Here is a 24,677-nt window from a genome sequence, read left to right on the forward strand (position 1 = left end):
GTTAAGCTGAAGGTGTCTGTGGTGTAAGCCTGGCAGAGCATTTTAAGGGAGGAAGCAAAGCCTTTTGTGATGTTCATGAGTTCTAGACTTTCAGGCAGCCACTGACTTCTAAGGATTTTCATCCAAGGATTAAAAACAGTTCTTATATATAAAATTATGTTAGTTTGTCCAGTTATTTTGAGCCTCTGAAAATGGTGGACTGTGCATAAAAACTACTATAATTAGTAGTAAACCCATAGAATTAAAGATGAAAGTCGTCACTTCGATCGTGTCAAGGTTTTTGATTTGAAATCCACTGTGGTGATTGACAGCAGCAAAGCTACATGATTCTGTCTTTGTCCAACAAATTACAGATCTAACTGCATATGTTTTGTTGAAGTTTGACTAATCATGCATCTGCTTTAAAGTTATTTTATTTGACTATGTTGTTATAGTATTTGCAAATATCTCATAGGTCCTGATTGCTTCTCATTTACCATCATATGAACTGAGACACAACCAGGTGGAGTCCATCTTCCTGTCAGCCATTGATATGTATGGTCACCAGTTCTGTCCAGAGAATTTGAAGGTTGGCTTTGTGTTTTGTATTTAAAAAAACAAACAAAAAAAACGTCTTTGTTACATCACTTTAGAGCAGCACATTTATACCGTGAATGATAAATATATATTTTTATTTGCCACAGAAACTCATTCTCTCTGAAACCTCAATTTTTGACGTTTTGCCCAACTTCTTCTATCACTCCAATCAAGTTGTATGCATGGCTGCTTTGGAGGTATGGTTAGTGCATTCACACAGACATGTTCTGTCTTATGCGTTTTTATTAAATGGTCATTCTGTTGTTCTGTCTTGACTTTCAGGTGTACGTCCGCAGAGGTTACATCGCCTATGAGCTAAACAGCATCCAGCATCACCAGCTGCAGGATGGAACATGCGCTGTAGACTTTCAGTTTATGTTGCCATCATCACATCCAAACAGGTGACACTTTTACTTCACACCTAGCCACAGACGAATCAAATGATATTCTCTAATTTCTGAGTCACGAATGAGTCACTACCACCTCCAAATTTGACCACATATTTCCTCTTTGTAGCATCCGAGGATGTAAGCTTTCTCTTTCTCTGTGGAGATTGTTCACTTGTATTGATGGGGATTCTTTAAAGAGACTTTTCATATGAAATCCAGGCCTTAAAAACATAATTTAGGTGTCCTCTGTACAATGGTGGCTTGATCGATTACCGGTAATCCAGAAAAGAAATGTTCACCTGTCCCCATGGGGTACAGGTGCAGTGCCACCCTGGTGCTGTGAAGTAACATATGGCTAACCCTGAATGCAGTTTTGCCATACTTGACTTTGATGTGAATGTGCTTAGTCTCTTTAAAATTGCTTCAGTCTAATCATATTACCAGACGTAGTAGACATACAGTTTGATCATGCACTGCTAATATTCACCTGTTAATCATCTTATTTCAGAGGGAGCAGCCCTACTCTGAACAGGTAGAGTAAAGCTCCTCCCAAACAACCAAACCACCGTATCCTCTGTTTGTCTCACAGCAATGCATGCTGGATGCATCATGTTGCTTTTTCCTTCTGCCCAGATACATTTGCTTAAGAACTGATTTGTCCTTTTAAATTCACTTTTATGCTGAACTGGGCCATCTGATTTTTTTTTTTCTGCTTCTTTCAACATGTAAAGCATAGCTGGGCTTTTTAAGAGGCACATTTTCAGCTTCTTTTTCATGTTCCTCTTAAAAACCTCAGGCCTGAAATTACATTAGTTGTTACCTAATGGCCAGCCTGCATTCTCCAACCTTTAATTTGCAAATCTGAAACCCGATATAGTAACAGTTGCTCTGGATTACAACAGCTCATAATCCCTTTCAGCTCACTTCCTGGTGGGGAATCGGCTTTGAACTGAGCCGGACTTGAGTCATGCATCTACTGACATCACTTGGACTTTAGCTGATGACTTGACTTGGCGATCCTCCCTATACTCCGAGATAAAAATACATTACTTAGCTAATCAGCCAGACAGCAGATAATCAGGCCACGTAAGCAGAAGACAAAGGTGCATGCACATAGGCACATAATAAAATTCAGGCAGTAAAACATTTTGGTAATCAGAATTACAATGTCTATATTCCATAATTTAAATGACCGAGTATTGTGCAATAGTCTTGAGCCACCCCTTGTTTTGTCATATTTTGTTTCCAAGGAGCCAGACTTCATTTTATTGTGCTTTTTTTTTCCTTTTCCAAAGTGGTCTTGGTCAACAGTTATTCTGGCTTTCTGGAGGACTTTCAAAGTTTTTCTTTGAAATTGGCGGCTTTTTCACTTATTTTCAGTTCAATCCTGATTATTTTCAAAGGTGATTGCCAAAGGAGCTATTAGCTGAAAACTTGACATATCTTGCCATGCTATGCAGTGGGGCGGTCGTGGCTCAAGAGTTGGGAGGTCGCCTTGTAATCGGAAGGTTGCCGGTTCGAGCCCCGGCTTGGACAGTCTCGGTCGTTGTGTCCTTGGGCAAGACACTTCACCCGTTGCCTACTGGTGGTGGTCAGAGGGCCCGGTGGCGCCAGTGTCCGGCAGCCTCGCCTCTGTCAGTGCGCCCCAGGGTGGCTGTGGCTACAATGTAGCTTGCCATCACCAGTGTATGAATGTGTGCGTGAATGGGTGGATGACTGGATATGTAAAGCGCTTTGGGGTCCTTAGGGACTAGTAAAGCGCTATATAAATACAGGCCATTTACCATTTTTACCATTTAAAAAGAAAAGCGGAAACTGGAAAAAGAAGTTTCAAGCCTTAAAATAACAAACAAAAACCCTACAGCTGGTTAAGTCTTTGTCAGGAAAAAAAAATCCACCCAAGACTGTCAAAGACTGACTGTAAAGGATACATTCTTAGGAAAGGGGAACAGGGAGAAAAGGCTGATGTTCACTAAATTACACGAGAACTGAACTGAATATCAGCAGCAACAGATCTTTTTTTTTTTTTTTTTTTTTTTTTTTGAGTGATGGACCCATATTTGACATTTTTGCTTCAAATCATCACCAATGTGTACAGAGGAAGTCAGGAGAGAGGAACAGTGAGTGTACACAGCCCTCTGTGGGTGGAGGCGCAGTTGTGATTTAGGGCTATATTTCCATCAATGGTGTTTGGAATCTTGTCAAAATAGTCCTACTTGCATGACAAGGATCCCAAACACACTGTCAGTGCAGTAAAAGCAGACCTGGATTAAAAAAAACCCACAGTGGAGCACTATCAGTAACGGATTGGCCTCCCAGGAACCCAGACCTCAACATAATTGAAGCAATGTGGGGTCATCTTCACAGAGAACAGAACAAAAGGTAGCCAACATCCAAAGAAGAGCTTTGAATGTCCTTTATGAAGCCTGGAGAACTATTCCTGTAGACTACATAAAGATATTAGAAGAAAGTTGCCTGAGAGAGTTCAGACAGTGTTGATGAATAAAGGTGGTCTCACCTTTACTTTCAAGCTTGTCAGAATTGTGCAGACTCAGTTTTTGCCTTATATACTGTTTTTCCACGTATGTTTGCACGTTTCAGCAAAATATGAAGAAATGAGTGGCAGTTTAAGACTTCATCACTGTACAAAATCTGATACTAACAGGTTCTGTCAGTTGTGTGTATATAACCTGTTACCCACCCTTACTGGACGACTGAGAACTTTATGCTTAGGACTTGTAACCTTAAAAAAATCCTTTAAGCTGCCTCTGCTATCACCTGTATGTAATTCCAATATGATCTGATGGTGGTGACACTCTGTAATTTGTTTTTAAATAGACAAGACGAGTTATCCACTCTTGCTTTAATTGCTCTCTTTATGAATTTTTGGGCATCTTGTTCGTTGTCACCTCATTGTCCAGTGGTTTTGACTTATTTTTAAATGTGTGGTTGTTGTTTTTTGGGTTTTTTTTTTTTTTTTAGGGTTCCTGTGCCAGTCAGTGGATCAGGCCAATTTAAATTGAGAAGGCAGGGCAGTGAGCTCCTCCTGGATGGAGCCTTGTCTCCACCGTGCCAGCGAATGGGGGCCATGGTGGCTTTCCAGTGTTTTGATGACTTCAAAAGGTCTTTTTTATTTTATTTTTATTTTTTTTGGATTTGATGAATTATCTCAAAGTGAAATTAATCAAATGTTAATGTCTTTCTTTTGGTTTTGCAGGAATTTTGATGAAGTTCTTTCCAGTTTTGCCGAGCCACTTATGGAGAATACTCCTTTCTCTGAGTCCTGCTCCAGCTTCTACGATGAGGAGCACTTCAAGGTGAGCAGCTGTGACTGTATAAGGAGGACGGGGCTTAACAATAGACTGTTTTAATCTATATGTGCACGCTCTGATTTCTCTTTTATCTCCTGCAGAGTGCCAGGGAGAACCCAATCCACATCATTAATGTGTCCATAAAAACAGCAGACACAGAAGATGACGATGCCTTGGTCCGAGCCTTTACTGCCTTTGGACAGTCAAAGGTTACCAACCAAATCTAAAATAAAGCATTCTTCTTTTAAATAGCAGATCACAGTTTTCCTTTTTTTTCTTTTTTTTTTAGTGATTTTGACATTTTATTTTATTTTTTTACAGAAAGCTATTCTCTTCGAGTATGGAATAAGGAGAATCACCTTTCTGATTGTACAGAAGGTAATTGTGTATCTTATGTGCAGTGCATCATGATCATAGATGGCTTTAATTTCATTCACATATCACTTTTCATAAAATCAAGATTGGGGGGGGGGTACTTACCTTGACTAAATCCTATTGTTTGTGTTTTTCCATTTTCATTTCATTTTCCATTTGGAAAGTCCTTGCAGGCTACTTTTTACTTTGAAAGGCTGCAGTCTAATTATTGTTTTAAATTTTCATTTAAACAGAGAGAATTCCCCAAGTTCTTCACATTCAGAGCTAGAGACGGGGTAAGTGTTTTTAAACAACCTGCATTTACAGAGCTGACATGTCATTTCTAAGGAAACGATGACTGAATCTGTGCTTCCCTTCAGTTTCAGGAAGATCGTATTTACCGGAATCTGGAGCCAGCTTTGGCCTTTCAGCTGGAGCTCAACCGAATGAGGAACTTTGACCTGACAGCTGTTCCCTGCGCCAACCACAAGATGCACCTCTACCTGGGAGCTGCTCGTGTTCAGGAGGGTGCTGAAGTTACGGACTACCGCTTCTTCATCCGAGCAATTATCCGCCACTCAGATCTCATTACAAAGGTAAGTAAACAGAACAAATTTTGACTTTTGTTTTATATGTCCAACAAGATGAGAAATGTGCTTGTAGCATGTGTTATTTTGCTGTTTGAAAAAGATTTTTGCACTCAAAGAACTTAAAGCCACTACATGTTTATTAATAACCAGGAAGCTTCATTTGAATACCTCCAAAATGAGGGAGAACGTCTGCTGTTGGAAGCCATGGATGAGTTGGAGGTGGCCTTCAGTAACACCAGTGTTCGCACAGACTGCAATCACATCTTCCTCAACTTCGTCCCCACTGTTATCATGGACCTATCTAAAGTCAGTGTTCTGCAATCTCTATTGCAGTATATCTTCACAATAAGTTATTAAGACAAAAATATGCATACAGTTCTCGAGATTATAGTATATTTTATTTTGGTGAATAAATTGTGCTATGACTTTTTTTTTTTTTTTAATATGCACTACATAATATTAGTGTTTTATCAGTCTTTCAGGTATGATTCTCTCTTTCATAAATGTTTTACTGCTTTTAATATTTTACTTCTTGTTTGTTACTAATATTTTGTTGTATCAGTAGTCCACATTCACAGATTCGATACCTAAACCGTGACCTGTAAAGCCTTCAGACTTCACATGTAACATGCTTGCTTGTCCTGATCTTTGATTTATCAGATCGAGGAGTCTGTCCGCTCCATGGTGATGCGATATGGCAGTCGCCTTTGGAAGCTGCGCGTCCTTCAGGCAGAGCTGAAGATCAACATCCGCCTTACACCGACTGGGAATGCCATTCCCATCCGCCTGTTCCTTACTAATGAATCTGGCTATTATTTGGATATCAGCTTGTATAAAGAAGTCACTGACCGAAGTTCTGGACAGGTGAGGACAGAGTGTTTAGCTTTTTCTTTTTTTTCTTTTTCTTTTTTTTTTAAAACCACCAGGCGTTCATATTTTATTTTTCACGGTCATACAAATGTAAAAAATCAACTTGCCAATTTTCCCTTCTCAGATCATGTTTCAGTCATATGGGGATAAGCAGGGCCCCTTGCACGGGATGTTAATCAACACCCCCTATGTGACAAAAGACCTGTTGCAGGCCAAACGCTTCCAGGCTCAAACTCTGGGTACCACATATGTCTATGATTTCCCTGAGATGTTCAGACAGGTACTGTTAGCTCACTGATTTACTTATTTCAGTCTCTAATGTTCTGATGTTGTCTAAGCTCACTGCGAAACTCTTCTCGTAGGCGTTATTGAAGCTTTGGGGTCCAGGGGACAAATGCCCAAAGGATGTGCTGATGTGCACTGAGCTCGTCCTGGACCCTCAAGGCCGACTGGCGCAGATGAACCGCCTGCCTGGAGACAACGATGTAGGATTTTTTTTTTTTTTTTTTTTTTTTTTTTGTTTGGTTTTAAAGATCATTTTCGTCAAAGGATGTTTCTTTGGTGATGCTTTTACCGATTATAATGATTCTCCTCCAGGTGGGAATGGTTGCTTTCAGGATGAAAATGAAAACTCCGGAGTACCCAGAGGGCCGAGACATTATTGTCATCTGTAATGACATCACTCACATGATTGGCTCATTCGGCCCTCAAGAGGACGAGCTGTTCGTCAGAGCCTCGGAGCTGGCTCGCACAGAAGGCATCCCCCGAATTTACCTTGCAGCCAACAGTGGGGCGCGCATTGGCCTCGCTGAAGAAGTCAAACACATGTTCCACGTGGCCTGGATTGACCCCGCTGACCCCTACAAGGTCTCTACACGTGTTCACTTTGTGAAAGCAGATGAAATAACCACTGATTATTGCAGCTCTTATTTTACATTTATAGTGGGTTGTTGTTGTTTTTTTTCTTCTTGCAGGGTTTCAAATACCTTTATCTGACACCTCAGGACTACACCCGTATCAGCGCCACCAATTCTGTTCACTGTCAGCATGTAGAAGAAGGTGGAGAGTCCAGGTACGATCTGTGCTCAAAGGAAGTTGCAAAGTATTTGACATCCTTTACTTTTTGGATGCTTGTAAAGTATTTTACATATTCATTTCTTATGTTGTGGCTCCTTGTTGTTTTCTTGGACTTACATTTTAAGGTAAAGACGTTACAACATTACAGTTTTATTAAAGAAATATTCAACAAGCATAGAGAGACAAACGACAAGCAAGACAAATCACAAACTACAGTTTGTTAATAACAGGCAAGAGTGGGAATAAAAGGCTTGTTTATTGAAATCTAAAATATTTAACTGAAATCTAACTAATCTGAACTGATTTGAATGATAGAGATTTTTCACCTGTTTCAGGTACATCATCACTGACATTATTGGGAAGGACGATGGTCTTGGTGTTGAGAATCTGCGAGGCTCAGGCACTATTGCTGGAGAATCTTCTCGGGCCTATGAAGAGATCGTTACAATCAGTCTGGTGAGAACATGGATCTGATTTTAAGCAGCAGCATGCCAGAGTCCCTGAGATTTTCATGTAAGCCTGTTGGTGCTCTTGCAGGTGACATGTCGTGCTATTGGAATTGGAGCTTATCTGGTCCGTTTGGGGCAGCGAGTGATTCAAGTAGAGAACTCTCACATTATCCTGACGGGGTCAGGTGCTCTAAACAAGGTTAGTAAGTCTAATCAGTTTTTCGCTCATCCAGCTAAAGGACCAATGGGCTCATGCATGGTGTGCTGTCTGTCCATCTGTCCCCAAGAAGAAAAAAAAAAAGTGTCAGTTCCTGTTTCTCTCCAGGTTTTGGGCAGAGAGGTGTATACTTCCAACAACCAGCTTGGCGGAGTTCAGATCATGTACAATAATGGAGTCACACACACCAGTGTGCCAGATGACTTTGAGGGTGTCTTTACTATCCTGCAGTGGCTCTCTTACATGCCAAAGGTTCTGCTGACTGAGTGAATTTCACACATTTTGTGGTCTAAATATAATCATACAATAACTCGGGCAGTCCTTCAGACCATCTCATATAGTTCTTCTGTCTTCACAGGACAAACACTCACCTGTGCCCATTATAGCAACTACAGATGCAGTGGACAGAGAGATAGAATTTACTCCCACTAAAGCACCGTATGATCCCCGCTGGATGCTAGCTGGCAGACCTCACCCGCGTAAGCTGCAAGATCTAAACTCTAAAACTTCTTTATGTCAGTAGTAGATGAAACTTTTTCCTTTTTTCATTTGTGTTGTTAGTGGTGAGAGGTGCCTGGCAGAGTGGATTCTTTGACCATGGCTCTTTCATGGAGATCCTGAGTTCTTGGGCTCAAACAGTGGTGGTTGGGAGAGCACGGTAAATCTGCGCACTTGAAACGTACTTTATATGTATGCTAAATTGCAACTAGACCTTAACCACAAATTGAATGAACACAGGTTAGGAGGAATCCCCCTCGGCGTCATCGCTGTTGAAACTCGCACGGTTGAGTTCACTGTGCCAGCAGATCCAGCCAACTTGGATTCAGAATCTAAAGTGAGTGAATGTCTCTTTGCATTTTTGCCGTATAATAAAGCCATCACTCTTATTTGAAGAGCATTTAAACTCCATATTCTGTGTGTTCATGTTAGGTCCTGCAGCAGGCGGGCCAGGTGTGGTTTCCAGATTCAGCTTTTAAGACGGCTCAGGCGATTTGTGACTTCAACCGTGAACGTCTGCCTCTCATAGTGTTTGCCAACTGGAGGGGCTTCTCTGGGGGGATGAAGGGTACACCATGAATATGCTAAACTCTGCAAACAGATAGCATGACATTTGCACAGTCTGATATTTTTTATTGTTTAGGCACTTTTAAATTAAAAGTATGGATCGCATAATGAAGTTATATTTACAGCAAAGCTTAACAGTTTAGAGAGAAGTGTCTCATACATGTGGTGCAGGACATATATGAGGACGGTGACACAGTGTTGAGGTGTGCACCTCGAAGGATAGATTGGTTTGGAGATGGTGACATTAACAAAAAGGCAGGAGGCCTAGCTGGAAATATTCAGACTTTCATTGAGAGAGACCAAGATGGTGAAGATTAGAAATGAGAACATTACAGTGACAGCTCAGGTTGACTGATTTAGAGAGCAAGGCTGAGATGGTTTGGACATGTGCAGAGGAAGGATAGTGGATATACTGGGCAATATGTTAACTTTCTTTCATGTCTCATTATGATCTGATAAACCACAGCTGAAGCTCTGCACTTTTAATGCAGTATTCATTATTGCATTTCATTTAAAAAAAGAGCTGTGTAACTGCGAAAATATTTGCATTCTGGACTATCAAACGCTGTTGTGTTAATCAAGTCTTCCTTTCTCCAGACATGTATGACCAGATATTAAAGTTTGGGGCCTACATTGTTGATGCTCTGCGTGATTTCCGCCAACCAGTGCTGGTGTACATCCCACCACAGGCTGAACTGAGAGGGGGTTCCTGGGTGGTGATAGACCCTACTATCAACCCACTGTGTATGGAGCTCTATGCTGACAGAGAGAGCAGGTACATGAAGAAAAGTAACGCTTCAAATCTTAGAAATGGATATATTTTGATGGTAATTTTGACGTTTATGCTTCTGGGTATGCTTTTTCTATTCAGAGGGGGCGTGTTGGAGGCTGAGGGTACAGTGGAGATCAAATACAGAAGGAAAGACCTCCTGAAAACCATGAAAAGGCTGGATTCGGTCTATGCTAGTCTGGCTGAGCAACTCGGTAAAGCCTCTTTCTGTCTCAAATCTAAATATTTGAACTTTTTTTTTCCATTACAACGTTAAAGAGAGCTGACTCAGAGCTCTTCTGTTTAAAAGCTTCCCCAGACCTGTCTGACAAAGAGTGCAAAGAGTTGGAGGCAAAACTCAAAGCGAGGGAGGAGTTCCTGTTGCCCATCTACCACCAGGTGGCAGTGCAGTTTGTTGATCTCCATGACACCCCAGGCCGGATGCAAGAGAAGGGGGTCATTAATGTGAGTGTGCACTTCATGAACAATTTGGTATCGTGTGTGTGTGTGTGTGTGTGTGAGAGTGTGAGAGAGAGACCAGGAATTACAATGGAATCCAAGCTTTTCAAACTTATGCTACTGCTCCCTTTTGATCCTCTTAACAGGATATTTTGGACTGGAAGAATGCTCGCAGCTTCTTCTACTGGCGCCTACGTCGCCTCCTGTTGGAGCAGGTGGTAAAGAGTGAGATTCTACAAGCCAACAAGGATCTCAGCGACGGGCACATGCAGTCCATGCTGCGTCGCTGGTTTGTTGAAACCGAGGGAACAGTGAAGGTATGTGAGAACAGCAGTTGCTGCACAAAATTCAATTTGCTCTGTTTGTGGGGTTTTTTTTTTTTTTTTTTTTTGAAAAATGCAGGTATTAGAGAGTAGGTTACTTTATTTACATTAACATTTTTGAATTGTCAAAGATTTTAAATCATCAAACTGAAATTATGAGACTTATTTACTGCTCATCCGAGTCATGCCTAGTAAAGTTTTTTTTGGCTGTGGATCACAGATCATGAGCAAGTCATTATATATTCCATGCATCACTGTTCATAGGTTTAAAGACATGTTCTCATGCTTTTTCAGGCTTACCTTTGGGATAATAATCAAGCAGTAGTTGAGTGGCTTGAGAGGCATTTGTCCCAAGAGGATGGCATCAGGTCAGCTGTTCGAGAGAACATCAAATACTTGAAAAGAGAAAACACTTTGAAACACATTTGCAGGTATGGAGACACACACAGAACATTCGTTTATTACATATCAATAAATTCATAAAAGGAGCTGGACTGTGTACATAATTAAGTGTTTTGGTCAGAATGACTTATCACATTTGATCATGTTTGAGTAAAATTACCTGCAGAGTTGCATTATTTTTAAGGGAACCTGAATCAGTTCCCAGTATTTTTCCGGAAACTCTGTGAAAGCCTCGCTTACATTCTGGGTTTGGCAAAGTAATTTAATACCTGTGGAGTGATGGTGGTGATAGACGATCAAACCGACCTTCTTGATTATAACTGATGCCACTGAAAACAATATTTTCTCCAGCCACATGCAACTATAGTTTGGTACACTACTACATACATACATACTATATACACTACTATTACACATTAGTATTAGTCACACAGCCTGAACTCTCTTAGACAAGCTTTATTGTCATTTCTTGTAGTCATCAGTGTGAGAACATGTTTAAAAGACAACTTCCCCTTGTGTCTAGTCTGGTCCAGGCCAACCCTGACGTAGCCATGGACTGCATCATCCAAATGAGCCACATCATCACTCCGTCTCAGAGGGCCAAGCTGTCACATCTACTGGCGACTATGGACAGCACCAGCGATAGTTAACATATGATGCCTTATCGGGATGAACTAAAACAAAACTCGGTGAATCTTGCGTTTAAGATTACAGTTCAGGTATTTTTAAAAAAAAAATAGTGCACAAGGAGAGCGTGTCCTAAACTTTTGTTCTACTGAGTGCCTTCCCGTTTGAAAATGTTAGTTTTTCACATTGTTCATTTATGCACTCACTCACTCAGTCCAGGAACACAGTTTCCCAGCCCCCAGGCTATCACTGTGATGCACATTTCACTTTGCTGTATTTCTGCACAAGTTTAAGTGTTGAATTTGCCTTACTCGACTATTTCCAGTCTAATGAGCCTGAAGTTATTCAGACTTCATGAAATGGAAGACTTAATATGTCGGTGCTAGTTATCGTTGTTAAAGATATTACACCAGGAATGAGCTTTCACTTTTGAATGTAATCCGTCTAAAAATAAGCTTTAAACTGCCTGTTAGTAATTTGATAATTATTCAAATAAAACCAAAAGAAAACACCGTTAACCGTCAGTTCTGTCTTACTTGTACTTTGAGTCAATAAATAAAAGTTTGACTATTATTGCGATCAAGAATATTAAATATTAAAATAGCTTATTTTATCAAGCAGGTTATGATTTTACTCCTGACGTTTGACTTCAGTCCATCTAGTCTGTTTGTGGTATGTTTGGGTGGATTTGCACAGTATTATGAACGATGGTGTGACACTGTGTACTCAGCACCTCATTTGTAAAACTCAGGTTTTGTGAAAAATAGATGGTAATTGCCAAAAAGGTCATAAAAGCCTTACCTGTGATTAAAACACCAGAAACACAAGCCGTGACGTTTCATTTGAATGTATATAAACGATTTTTGCTATGACTGTATGACTTGTATTTTACCAAAGGCTGTACTTTAATAAATATCATTGATGTATTTAAATATGAAGAAGCTTCTTTTATTTACCCATTTGACTTTTATTATGATCAAGTTAGTGAACGTAAGATGTACCAGACCTTCAGAAATGTTAATCCATGTGTAAAATGATAAATGTGTGAACAGGAAGTGTTGGCAGACCTTCACATTTGGGAATGAAGTCAGAAAGCTTTTCTGTGGTGATAGCAATTTGAAACATTCAAATATATACAGCAAAAACATTGATAGAGTCATTACTTTCTCCAGCTGTCCTTTTTATAAATATAAATAAAACATCACAGCAAAAATGTCTAGCACAATACAACAGGCAAGAGTAAGGGAGCTACATTTATGGAAAGGCTTTAAAATGCAGTGTGAACAGTAGAAAAACTGGTGTGTACTAACACTCGTGTTCTCATACAGGCTTTCAGTCTTTGCTTGGCAAAACCAGATACTTGCAGTCTTGCTTTGTCTTTCTTACAGTCGTCTCTTTTTCACTTCTCAGTGAGTTTTTCTGCGGACTCCAGGTGGTTCTCCAGCTGTGATACTTTCAGTCGGACAGAAGAAACCAACATTTAGACTTTGATTTCAGGCCTCCTTTAAAAGTATCCAGACAGTGGAATCTATTAGAAACAGTTTGGCTGGTTCAGAGCAGGGCAATAGGCTTGCTGTTAGATGGTGCTCCCATGTACTGGGAAGACAGGGCATCTTGGGAAGCGTAGGAGGTGTAGAGCCCCGTCACCTGCACGTCTGACAGTGACAGGTTTGCGCCACTGGAGACGGGAGGGAGATTGGCTGTTCCCAAGTCACAGTCTGATAGTCGGAGAGGCGAGTTACTGAAGGTGCCTAAAGCATCCAGGTTAAAGCTGTCGTCCTTCATTTCTTCCCACAGATTACCTGAGCACATGGATGGAGAGGTTGGTGTAAGCATGTAATGACACCATAAACAAATACCAAGCCTTAATTTTAGAAGAAGTTGTTACCTTGCAGGGCAAAGTCCATGATGCTCGGGTCCAGAGCGTCCACCTCTGTGTGAGCGTCCCCTTGCATGTTGTAGAAATCATCAGGGGGTTTGCTGGGCTGTTGGGTGAGCGGACTGTGGGACAGGTCGGGGACTGTGTGGAGAGGGGGAGTCTGGGCTGGGGCAGGGGACATGGGGGCCAGTCGAGCCTGAGCCTGAAGCTGGGCCTGAAGCTGGTGGTGCTGGTGCATGGGTAAACATGGCAGGGACAGCGTGACTATAGGTTGAGGTTGCATTTGGGCTGGGACTGGCAGTGGGAGGGCATTTGGACAGCTGTTCAGCCGGGTCATGCCTGGCTCTAAAGGCTTTCGTCTGCAGTTCTCTGGACGATCTGTGATCAGCTTGTCCAGCTCATCTGTAAGGACAAAGACAGGCTGTCAGGTCAAGCAAAAGTGTGGCCTGGTCAGATTTGTGACAGACCTGTTGCCTCATTAACTGTTTGGTCTTTTATATTTAACAAAATACATTTCTGACCAGGGTTAGCCATGCTGCGCCGAATGGCTGGGAGGTCCTTGCGTTTCCACTTCTGCATCTCTTCTTCCATCTTGTCAATTTTGGCGGGGTTCAATGCCCATAAGCAGCCCTTACGGGATGAGCTGCTCGTCTTGTTCTCCACCTTTTCGAAGCATTTGTTTAAGGAGAGGTTGTGTCTGACTGAATTCTTCCATCCATCAGGTGCAGTCTGCAAGCAGAGGTAGAGCCGCTTCTTATTTACAGGCAAGTTCTAGTTTTAGCCTTATTTGATAACATTCAGAGTACTGTACCTTGAAATAAGGGAAGTGTTCCTTCATAAAGCTATAGATCTCACTGACTGGGAGGCTGCCAGTTTTGCTGTTCTTCAGAGCCATGGCAATCAAACAGCTGAGGGAGGGGACAAAAACACGTTTCCAAGCGAACTGAGGTAGAAATATGGACACTTGCACACTTTGCGATTCATAAGTCATAAATTTTGTGCCAACAGCTAAAAATGTTTAGTTGTGAATATTTTTATTTTAAGTAAGGTTTTGAGCACTGACCTGTAAGAGTAGATTGGCTTGGGGAAAGACTTCGGCTGCAGCTCCTGTTCTTGTGGAGCCAGGCGAGGTTGTGTGAATAGACTTTGGTTGTTGAATGAGACATTGCTATAGAGTCCACCAGTTGTACACTGAGAGAGAGAGGTGTGAATACTGAGGACCTGATGACCTTTTTTTAACCATAAAAACAAGTATTTTCATTAGCTTAACGTATAATACCTGCTGTCCAGTTTGGCTTAAAGAGTACACCTGCTGGGATGTGGGTTGGTAGACTGAGGTAGGGCACTGGTATCCTGGAGAAGGCAGCCCATTCATTGAGAACGGAGACATCTGGGAAATAAACATAGAGACAGGTCATTTTATATTAAAGTAAGCACTGTCTAACATAAAATACACTTTCTTACTGTCCCGTGAAAACTTACATTTCCACTGTGGGTGTTGATGATACTGATTCCCAGAGGGCTGTGCTGCATATTGCTCTGGAGGTGGAGCATGGAGCCCTGACTTGTGGTCATAGTCATGTTGTTCATCTGAGCTGTAATGACAAACAGATGTCAGAGTTCCCTGTTTTTCATGCAGATGTTGTGCTCATGAATTATTTGGAAGACATTTTCTGTAACCAGTGATGGTAAAATGAAGCTCAGTAGTATTTATACCATACACATGAAGCTCACATATCAAGATAAGTGTTCAGAAGCAAAGCTCTGATTTTTCTTTACACTGACATTATAAAAGGAAGTTGGTGAACTTTTCTCTGGTGGATGTTTTGTTTTTGTTTTTTGTTTTTTTTAAAAAGACCAAAGTTTTACATGAAGACCTCAGGCTACTTTAATCTGGACCCTGGTGTGGAGCTGATTGGATTTTATCCTTATATGGTAGAGAAGGAGGCTGGGCTTACAAGCACTGGGTTCTGTTTGTAGAAGCAGGCAAGGGGCAGCCAATAAGGAGAAACTGGACTTGATCTCTTGAAGAAGAGATCAAGTCTAAATCAGATATCAGCTGAAATATGAACCATGCAAAACTACTCGAGTCAGTTTCCAGAATATGAGCCTAACAGGGGGCTTTAAAACAGAATTTAGTGCTACATATGTCATTTATAGGCCTTTACAGAAAAAAACAATAACTTTACTTTGACATAGTGGCTGGTCTTGTTTAGTCAACAAGTTTATACAGGGCTGAGGAAAAACTGAGAGTTTAGACCTGATCACCATAGGTATCAAAACATTGTAATCTCTAAGATTAACTATTTCTGTGATTGTAGATTTATAGATGGGCAATCCCCAGTGGCACCAAAGCAACCTTGATCTTTTGAGGGGGTCCTCTATAACTTTTGCAAAGAAAACAACGAACCAGAAGAATCCAGTAGCCCTGATCTATCCAATCAGAGAGTTTTATCAGATTTTGAATGTTGCACTGTCCCCTCCCTGTCACCTTACCTGTCTGTTGCTCCAGCAAGCTGCCCTGGGAGGGCCCATTGCTGTGGCCTCTGCTATCAGCCATCTGCTGCAGCCGGGGCACATCCACAGAGGTGAGCCATGACAGAGACTGCAGGTCCCCAGGGAGGTCCTCCTCCCTCAGTTGGGAGGGGTCCGTGGTCAGAAGCCTTCAGGAGGGGAGGGAAGAGGGGGAGGTTTGCACGGGTTAACACGGCTGTCAGCCCAGACACACACAGACCACAAGTGGAATTTAAATCTAAACACTCGATGCAACATCCTGTCCTTCAGACAAAACCTCTATAATGAGTCTGAATGTGGGGTACATGTGGGGATGAAAGCTGCTCGGTGAGTGCGTATTAACCATTGAGGATTTACCATAAGAAGATTACCTACAAGTGTTATTTAACAGTGACAGTTTTAATCAACAAAGAGGGACTTAAATACGCTTTTCATTCACAGCAAATCATCTGTTTACATTATCGTGGATTTTTTGGTTTTGTTGTTTTGCTCGAGTGGCGCAATGATCTTTGTTTCCCTCTCGCCTTTTAATTCTGGATTCTTCTGCTATGCAAATTTACAAAACAAACAAACAAACAAACAAAAAAAATCATTTCATACACATTACTTTTCATCAAAGAACAGTTTTCAGTCAATCATTTAATACATTTAAACTTAGAAACTGGATTAATTCAGGCTTTCTGTTTGCCCAGAGCACTACCAGTATCAATCAACTTTCAGTTATTGTGTCTTTTATTATGGCGAGCCCTGAAGAGAAGGAAAGAAAAGAGAGGAATCCTCTTGAATCCTCTCCAGTCTTCTCTGCACACACACTTACTGTGCAAGGGTTCAGTAATTGGGGTCGCTATGACAACACATGCTATTCAGTTACTTTGTGTGTCTGTGGACAGTGCAGGAACCCCCCCCCCCCCCCCCCCCCCCCCAATCCCTCCATTGACACACACCAAATCTCCTAATAAAAAAAATCAACCCTGTGTCAGGTGACCACGGTCTCGCCTTAGCCATTGGCTGAATCATAAGTAAACAACGCAAGAGATCGTTTCAAACATGGGACAGCAGCACATGTTGCCTGCAACAGTTGGCCTTGTCTATTGAAAAATGATCACCTATTGTGTCCTAAACGACAAATCTGCCCAGTGGCACGTGGCTCCATTGTCTTCTCCAGACCCTTCCTTGATTGTCTCTGTCATTTCTTTTCTTTACCCGCCCTTGCATTAATCTGTTGGAATGACAGCCCTCACATAAGAGGGACAAATAGGATGCCATCTGCTTCCCTGTCCCTTTCCAGCCTCTATCCCCCACAGCCCCCCAACCCCCTCCAGCCCTTATCGGGGAAATCAACGGAGCCTCAGGCCAAAGGGGGGCTGCAATTGTAGTTTGAGGTCAGGGTTCTATGTCGGCCATCTGAATGAGTGACATCATTACGGCCAAGAATCAGCAGCGCACGTTGTCAAACACCTTGCATCCACATCCACAAAGGTTGAAGCTAGTTAACCTTTCTTTGTCCCTTTTGTTTGTTTTTTTTGTTGAAGGCTGAAAAACAAATCTTCAAGTACAATTTCAGAAGCAACAAAAGATGCATCAGCAATTTTGTAGGTTTTCCAGAGCTGGCCTATTACACTTTTGCTTGAAGAAAAAAAATTTCCTGCAATCATCCATCATCTGTGGAGAACAACTACTGATAAAAAACAAAGAATAGATGACACACTTAGGACAATCCCACTTCCCTTCTTTCCTCACTAGTCAAGCATAGAAAATGCTCGCTGATGCAAAACATGTTGAGCTGGTGTTTCCATCTATCATCCATGTCTTTGCAGAAATTCAACATCAACACTGTGCCTCCCCCCTCCTTTCCTTCCTCCCCCATCCCTCCTTTTCTAATTGGGAGCCACTTGTGCACACTGGTGACCCAGAGCGCCCCATCTCCCCCTGAGCTGGCAAACCAAGAGATTCAGGCTCTCCGTGCGCCGACAGCGGGAGTGTAAACAGAGCTGATGGTTTCTGACAGATCCATTCAGACTGAAAATCATTTATTCTTTGGGATTTTGTCCCTCTCTCCTTCTTCATGCAACCCCCCATGCACAAAAAGAGCTGTCCATCTACCATTAGATTAAACACAGTGGACTACAAAGTTTGCTGCACAACCATTTCAAAATCATAAAGTCAGAAAAATATGGATTTGATCTATTACTCTCGTAGTGTTTTATATAATAAGAAAAAAAACCCCACATTATTTAAGGCTAAAATTTTGCAAACTCTTGTTCTAATATGGCTGAAAATGGTTTTGTCCTACCTGTAATCCTGTGGAGACGGATGATGTCCAGCATTCTCAGTTATTCCTGACATCCTGGAAGTTATTCCTCCTTCTATCATTTCCTGGGATATGTAGTATCTCTGCAGTAAAATACGCTAAACAAAAACAGCATGCACTTCAGTTTGTGATTTAGTGAATCTTCAATAAACAAGTGTCAATAAACAAGCTATACAGAAATAACATTTTTAATATAGATAATATTGCTTAAAATACAAGTAAATGAACATGAGCACGTGCAATTGTAGAAAATAGAAAGTTGCTCCATGTTTTGAAGGTTAATTAGAGGTTTGATAAGCAGCTAATATAATAATAAACGAAAGCATAAAATTAGCGTTGGTCACCTGCATGCATCTGAAGCTCAGTTTAGTGTTTCTCAGTAATTAGATTACAGAGTCAAAAATATGTAGATTAGGCTGTTTATATATTTTTTTAATTAAAAGAAAAAGCCCACTGTGCTTTTGTACCGTGTGCTTTACTAAGTGCACAGTACAAATGTTAGTTTCAGTCTAGATTTGAGTGGCTAATTATAAATCCAGCTATAGAAATTACAGTTACACACTAAAAATCGTTTACATGACAGCTGGCTTCACACAACTAACAACCCGACAAAGACTGTGTTGCTGAAAGAGAGAAATCAGGAAAACAATCACCTGTTTTTGGTTGATACTGAAGAATGTGAGAGCCGCTGCTGAGCCGCTGTACTGTATTGCACTTGATTCTCGAAAAACCGTTTTTAAATTTCCCTCTCTGGAGCTGTCCAGCGCTCTGACATGCGCAGTGGAGACCTCAGCGGCGCTCCCACTGGTGCAGGGGGCAGGATCCCATGAGTTTGACAGCTGTTGTTAATGCAGTGTCTCTCGTAAACCCTTGTAACATTCACACTTTCAGCAGCAAGTGCTTAAGTAGCAACGTGGAGAGTTTATTTTCTGTTTCTGTGGATTTTGTGCGCTCGTGGTGCGCTCCTTAATACATCCAGTAGTCAAACACACGTTTGTTGAGTCAAAAGTCAGGCCATACTCGATCCATACACCGCAGTCTTCTCATTGAATGATTATTGAACAGACGAGCCCCTGTGCACTTTTTTGTCCAGGGGTACACAGGTGCGCTAAGAGCGTCTCAGTAAAACAAAACACACAAGTTCAGGCCTGAAACCTGTTCAGTTAGTGTTTGAAAGTATTTTTGATTCCAGCTGAGCAAAATAAAACCAACTGAAAACAAAAAAATAAAAAAAATAAAAATGAAATCATCAACGATCCATTTTGCTCCACCTGTCCTCCTGCGAGGTCATTCCCAGTAACTCCTTCGTGCGGGTCTTAAGACGTTGTGAGTGGCTGCTTGTGGTGGTATCTGTGTATGTGAGTGTCAACTTTTTTTTTTTTTTTTTTTTTTAAGGGATGTACTTGTAGATAATTTGCTTCCCGCTGCTGTGGCCGCGTCCCGCTCCCCTCGGCAGTGGGAAAAAGACCCGGGGAGGCGGGTAGGGAGGACAGGGGCTGCAGCAGGAGGCGGCAAACGCTTACACTTGTCTGGAGACCAAGTCTAAAAAAAAAAAAAAAAGCACAACCCCCAGCACACAAAAAAACTGCGGCATGCACAATTCTGTAATGGAATAATGGAAAATACAATTAATAAAAAAAACAAACACACAAACAAAAAAAGCTGAAAACTGTATAACTTTGCATATTATGAGAAAATATTTATGACTTTTTCTAACTTCTTAACTCTTTCTCTGTCAGGTATGGTTCTTTATACCAGGATCACATTTGAAACCAGGCTGAGATTAAACTTCTGCAGGAAATTAAAGGGGAATTCCTTAAAGTCTGCAGGGAGACAGCAGTAGGCCTATCAGCCCCATGGGACTCTACAGATGGTAAATCTGCCTGTCACAATAGGCACAATCAATGATTACATGCATGAACGTAACGGACAAAAACAAGACCGTCCTCACAGGGCAGACCTTGTAGGTCCTAAAGCCCGTGGGTTTATTATGTGGAACCAGGGGGACGTCCACAGAGCAAGGTGTGCTCAAACTGTGTGAATACTACCAGGTTAGTGTTGTTGGTGTGGTGATGCTTAAAAACTGACACTAGATTATAGTTTGACCTTTGGAATCAGCGTCCAAGAGCGCTGCCAGCAGCAGCTGTTGGATTATACAACACAAACACCTCATCACCTCTGGAAGTGTGACAGCCAGTTAATAATTTCAGTGTTTTCATTTCACCAAAAATGCCAAAGAAATTCTCGGACGTGAAGATTTTATGCTTTTGTTTAAGTTTGCTAAGCAAGCAGGGTTATGTCTTCACTATGGAGACACATTTTATGTTCGTTATATTATTAGTGTTTACGCAGCTCTGCAGAGCCTGGTGTTCAGGAAGTGATTTTCTGAGCTCTGCAGATAAAGCCTTGGCTGGTAACGTTAGTGGTTTCTAAACTGACATTAGGTTAACTTCATGTACACCCGCCCCCCCCCTAAATCCACTTCTTATTCTTTAATCTAGTTCCACACACTGATCAGTCTTAGTAATGCAATTTATTTAACAACTTCACTCAGTATCTTTTTGTATCAGTAGTCTATAGTATATTAATACCCCGTTGTGCTGATAATTTACCGTTTAGCGTCCTGGCAGTATCCCCATCGTCCCATGCTATGGCAGTATTGCTTTTCAAGTTTGTGGTTCTACCATTTCAGGTGCAGAATTTCTTTTTTCATTTAAGGTTTTGACTTATTTCAGCTGTTCCTCAGCTGGTGTTGTATTTTTCTTGTGTTTTCTGTTTGCTGTATAAAAACAAGGCATTTTACTATTCCTCCCCATTCACCTGTGCATGCCTTTTAATGCTGATTTTAGTAAAATGTGGCTTTTTAGCTAATGGCAGTGACCTGTGGGCACCTGGGAGGCTGTGACCTGGCTCTGTGAGATACATACAGACACAGTGCTGCTAACTGCACAAGGACTCCCTGCAGCTCAGGGACTCAGAGTAAATGCTTTCCTCTCTCATGCCTGTTCAGGAGTAATGGGGAAACAATGGGATCATGGCCTGAAGGTTGGCCTTGTTTGTAACCAGTGTTTTTGTCTTGCATCAAGTGTTTACTCAAAACACACCAGCCTCTCTGAGAACGAGGTCAGCTCACCCCTCTAATCGCCTCCACAGGCAGAGACTGAGTGTCCCCCAGAAGAGCATGTTACCCAGAGTGACCCTCTGGCCATACAGAGGAAGCTGCTGTCAGCCACACTTAGCCAAAGAGCAACATCAGTGTCCTGCCAAACACTTTGTTTTCCCACTAAAACCTCCACCTAAATGGAGCAGGAGTGCCCAGGTTGCCAAGCTGTGAGTTGTCTTGTCAAAGATCATCAGTTAGAGATTAAAAAATAATAATTGTTTGTTTTTAAAGCTGACCTTTGGGGACATTTTATGCCTTTGTTTGAGAACGCAGTGGAGAGAGGAAACAGGGCGAAGAGACAGGAGGAAATGATTCAGCCAATCAAGACTCACTGCTCAGAGGTTAATCTCCATGTGGTACTAGTACAGGCCTAACTTGACTATTGTGTTATTGTGCTTTTATACAAAACTTATATAAAATACACATATATAGCAAATGATGAGAAAATTGAGGGAATGTTCTTTACACATCATGCGCACTACACTCATACCTATACCCCCACAATCACCCCGTAACTATTAGCTTGGATAATATCCCTGTAATCGATTTTTTAAAATCTTTAACAGACACTTAATGCAGGGATGTCAAACTTAACTCCCAGGGGCCAGAAATGGCCCGACAAAGTATTCAATCTGGTGAAAAATGTGAAACTGTATGTATAACTGTATTTTCTGCTTTGGCTACATATAAAAAAAAAACCCATCCCACACAGCCAATTATCCTACACTAGAATAAATAAGTACTAGATGAACAATGAAATGACAGAAAGGCTCTTGATTTTCCACTATAGAAATGTCATTTTTTACAATAGGTACACAATTAAAAAAGCATTTTTCTCTCAAGCAGATGATCATACCAGCTAATTATTGGATGATTTCTGTGTGATGTCAGTGCCTGAAGATGGAAGACACAAACTCTAATTAAGATTAAAGGTCTAGAACACACTCATTTAAGACAGTCTTTTAGAGTTTAAGGTATTCTACCTATTGTAGAATTAGTTTTTAAACCATGACAATGTATGGTTGCACTTTATACCATAGAACAATATATATGAAAGTATTAAAATTATGACCTATGAAAACATTGAAGTAAAAGTGACTAAACACTTTTTCGGCTTTGTGGACACTTTTTCTGATGTTTTTTTTTTTTTAAATACTCACTAATGATAGTTTAGTGAGTGAAGTATTTTCAATGCGAGATACTATGAGTTTTTGGTTAGACTCTATAATACGGCTTGTGGCTAAGGCTGTAATTCCACTATAATGAAATGGAGTTCAATGTATTTTATTTGAAATTATGACGTAATTATATTTACTTTCAAATAGTTAAAGGTAGGTACACTAAAATAAGGGGGTAACAAGTCAGGTTACAGGAAACAAAGACATAATTTTACTGTAAGTAAATTTAAATAGTGCGTAATTTCTCTGTTATTTAACACTAGAACACTATAGGCCATGTTATAGAGTGGCTTAACCTTGACCATCTTCTAGGTGTTTTACAGGAAAGGAGACACTAATTAAACTGTAATTTTAAGTACAATGTAACAAAAAAAGACAATTGAATAACAGAAAATTCATAATGAATATTAAATAAAAATGTTTTAAAATAAATGCTCTTCATAATAAAACTTTTCTGCTATATTTTCAGGAAATTACACAGATTTAAAATTACTGACAGTATAATTTGTGTCTCCTTTCCTGTGAAATACCTGCAAGTTAGGCAAGGTTAAGCCACTTTATGACATGCACCCCCAAAATATAGCATACCAGCACCAAATTACAGAGAAATTCTGCAGTAGTTAAAATGACTTACAGTGTCAGTCTAAACCTGACTTGTTACCTGCCTGTAATAGTTTACTTGCCTGTAAGTACTTGTATATAAACATATTTCTGTTGTAATTTCTAATAAAATATAATCAAATTCCATTTAATTACAGGGGTTTAACATCCTCATATTATAAAGTGTTACCAAGTTTTTAATATCAACCATCTGTTTCTTTTGGCGTGAACAGAGGAAAGGTAAAGTTGCAGTGGTTTGACAGAGTAATGGTGAATACTGGTCAATCACAGATTCCCCTGCAGCTGAGATCACACCATCTTCTTCTCTTCTACTCAGCAGGTGACCTCTCTGGACAGACTGCTGAATCCCCCGCCCGAGTCCCGCTGTCCTCGAGGATCACCTTTTTTTATTGACCTCTAGTGACCTGTGTCACCCCCAAAGCCTCTGGTCTGAGTTGAGGTCAAGCCTTTTTCATTTCCTAAAGGGCTAAAGATTGAGCAAAAGCCCTCTTGTTTTTCATAGCTGATTGAGTGCAAAAGAGCTTCATTTCCAAAAGAGCTTTTATTTAGTTTTTATGTTGCACAGCCAGTACATGATGTAACCACTGTGGATAACAGTTAGACACCCATAAGTCAAGTTTTATGAATTGCAATCAGCCCTTGTGGTGACCTTTCTAAGTGGAAACATGTAATGTGTCAAGTGTAATGCAATTAGATATCTACAGGTGCATAAAAAACGAGGAAAGAATAAGAAGTCACAATTATAATAGATAGATAATAGAGAGTTATAATGATGCTATCTATTCTGCTTGGTTTTTAAGAGAGACAAAAAACAGTAATTTGAGAAAATGCAATGCAGGGTATGAAATAACCTCACTGACCCAGAATTTTGGGACTAAAGTAATGACGGGGCCCAGTGTTCGTTACGGTGCTCTGAAAAATTAGAATAATGGACTATGGAAGAATGAGGAATCCAAAGAAAAGGATGGGGGAAGAAAGAAGGTATTTGGGGAAAGAGGAATAGGAAGACAGAGAGAGAAAGAAAAAAGAGAGGAGAACAGTGAAATGGACAGAAAATAAGAAGAAGAAGAGGAGAGAGAGAGGGGGGCAGCAGTGGTGTTATCATCAGCTCTCATTCTCAGCATGGAATCTATAATGGGAAAATCAACCTCTCTGACTCCTGTGTAATTGGATTTGCCACATCTCGTGCTGAATCAGAGCCCAGTGGGTAGCACAAAGCTTGTTAAGATTGGACAAGCATTGCTGGGCTGAGGAAAGGTGGGGCGACGGCAGAGGTAACCTTGACAACTTTTCTGTGGTGGAGAGTGAATAATTCAATATGCTGAACACTCAACTGGTCACACATTACAGCCGACTGACTGAAAGCTTTCCAAACATTAATCAGTTCATAAATGTGGTGAAACCTGAGCTTTTATCACATTTAGGTCGTCGCAGCAGAGAAAATGGACACCTGTGTTTCCTTGGAAGGGGCATGTTTTTCTAACACTGGTTACTAGGTTACAGAGATAAACCCGGTATAATTCACACCTGCTC

General features: G+C 40.9%; 2 protein-coding genes across 8 annotated transcripts in view; one reads left to right on the top strand and one right to left on the bottom strand.

The window, feature by feature from the left end:
- The window catches only part of acacb (acetyl-CoA carboxylase beta), a 28,658-nt gene extending 16,248 nt beyond the window's left edge, over window positions 1-12,410 (top strand). For 5 of the 7 annotated variants that reach the window (XM_026186129.2, XM_026186130.2, XM_026186137.2 and 2 more), the window contains 29 exons: window positions 455-568; window positions 684-773; window positions 859-977; window positions 1,474-1,497; window positions 3,948-4,088; window positions 4,183-4,282; window positions 4,378-4,485; window positions 4,598-4,654; window positions 4,885-4,926; window positions 5,011-5,226; window positions 5,371-5,526; window positions 5,881-6,084; window positions 6,215-6,370; window positions 6,453-6,575; window positions 6,688-6,957; window positions 7,065-7,162; window positions 7,503-7,623; window positions 7,705-7,815; window positions 7,942-8,085; window positions 8,192-8,312; window positions 8,395-8,491; window positions 8,572-8,668; window positions 8,764-8,899; window positions 9,496-9,673; window positions 9,770-9,882; window positions 9,978-10,132; window positions 10,273-10,443; window positions 10,744-10,880; window positions 11,375-12,410. In XM_026186129.2, coding sequence (XP_026041914.2) covers window positions 455-568; window positions 684-773; window positions 859-977; window positions 1,474-1,497; window positions 3,948-4,088; window positions 4,183-4,282; window positions 4,378-4,485; window positions 4,598-4,654; window positions 4,885-4,926; window positions 5,011-5,226; window positions 5,371-5,526; window positions 5,881-6,084; window positions 6,215-6,370; window positions 6,453-6,575; window positions 6,688-6,957; window positions 7,065-7,162; window positions 7,503-7,623; window positions 7,705-7,815; window positions 7,942-8,085; window positions 8,192-8,312; window positions 8,395-8,491; window positions 8,572-8,668; window positions 8,764-8,899; window positions 9,496-9,673; window positions 9,770-9,882; window positions 9,978-10,132; window positions 10,273-10,443; window positions 10,744-10,880; window positions 11,375-11,501 — 3,726 coding nt within the window. In that variant the 3' untranslated portion in view covers window positions 11,502-12,410. The remainder of the gene's footprint in view (window positions 1-454; window positions 569-683; window positions 774-858; window positions 978-1,473; window positions 1,498-3,947; window positions 4,089-4,182; window positions 4,283-4,377; window positions 4,486-4,597; window positions 4,655-4,884; window positions 4,927-5,010; window positions 5,227-5,370; window positions 5,527-5,880; window positions 6,085-6,214; window positions 6,371-6,452; window positions 6,576-6,687; window positions 6,958-7,064; window positions 7,163-7,502; window positions 7,624-7,704; window positions 7,816-7,941; window positions 8,086-8,191; window positions 8,313-8,394; window positions 8,492-8,571; window positions 8,669-8,763; window positions 8,900-9,495; window positions 9,674-9,769; window positions 9,883-9,977; window positions 10,133-10,272; window positions 10,444-10,743; window positions 10,881-11,374) is intronic. The other 2 variants (XM_026186131.2, XM_026186132.2) reach the window with 1 other exon arrangement.
- Window positions 12,411-12,424: 14 nt separating this feature from the next.
- Window positions 12,425-20,273, bottom strand: foxn4 (forkhead box N4). Its single transcript, XM_026186139.2, has 10 exons — window positions 18,836-20,273; window positions 18,165-18,280; window positions 15,854-16,020; window positions 14,840-14,952; window positions 14,637-14,747; window positions 14,421-14,548; window positions 14,169-14,265; window positions 13,879-14,086; window positions 13,367-13,759; window positions 12,425-13,280 (listed from the first exon to the last, which is right to left on the bottom strand). Exons 2-10 carry the CDS (start codon window positions 18,242-18,244, stop codon window positions 13,030-13,032), a joined length of 1,548 nt encoding a protein of 515 aa, XP_026041924.1. The 5' UTR covers window positions 18,245-18,280; window positions 18,836-20,273; the 3' UTR covers window positions 12,425-13,029.
- Window positions 20,274-24,677: the final 4,404 nt, after the last annotated feature.

Source organism: Astatotilapia calliptera, chromosome 12, assembly GCF_964374335.1.
Source record: "Astatotilapia calliptera chromosome 12, fAstCal68.1, whole genome shotgun sequence".
Lineage (NCBI taxonomy): Eukaryota > Metazoa > Chordata > Actinopteri > Cichliformes > Cichlidae > Astatotilapia > Astatotilapia calliptera.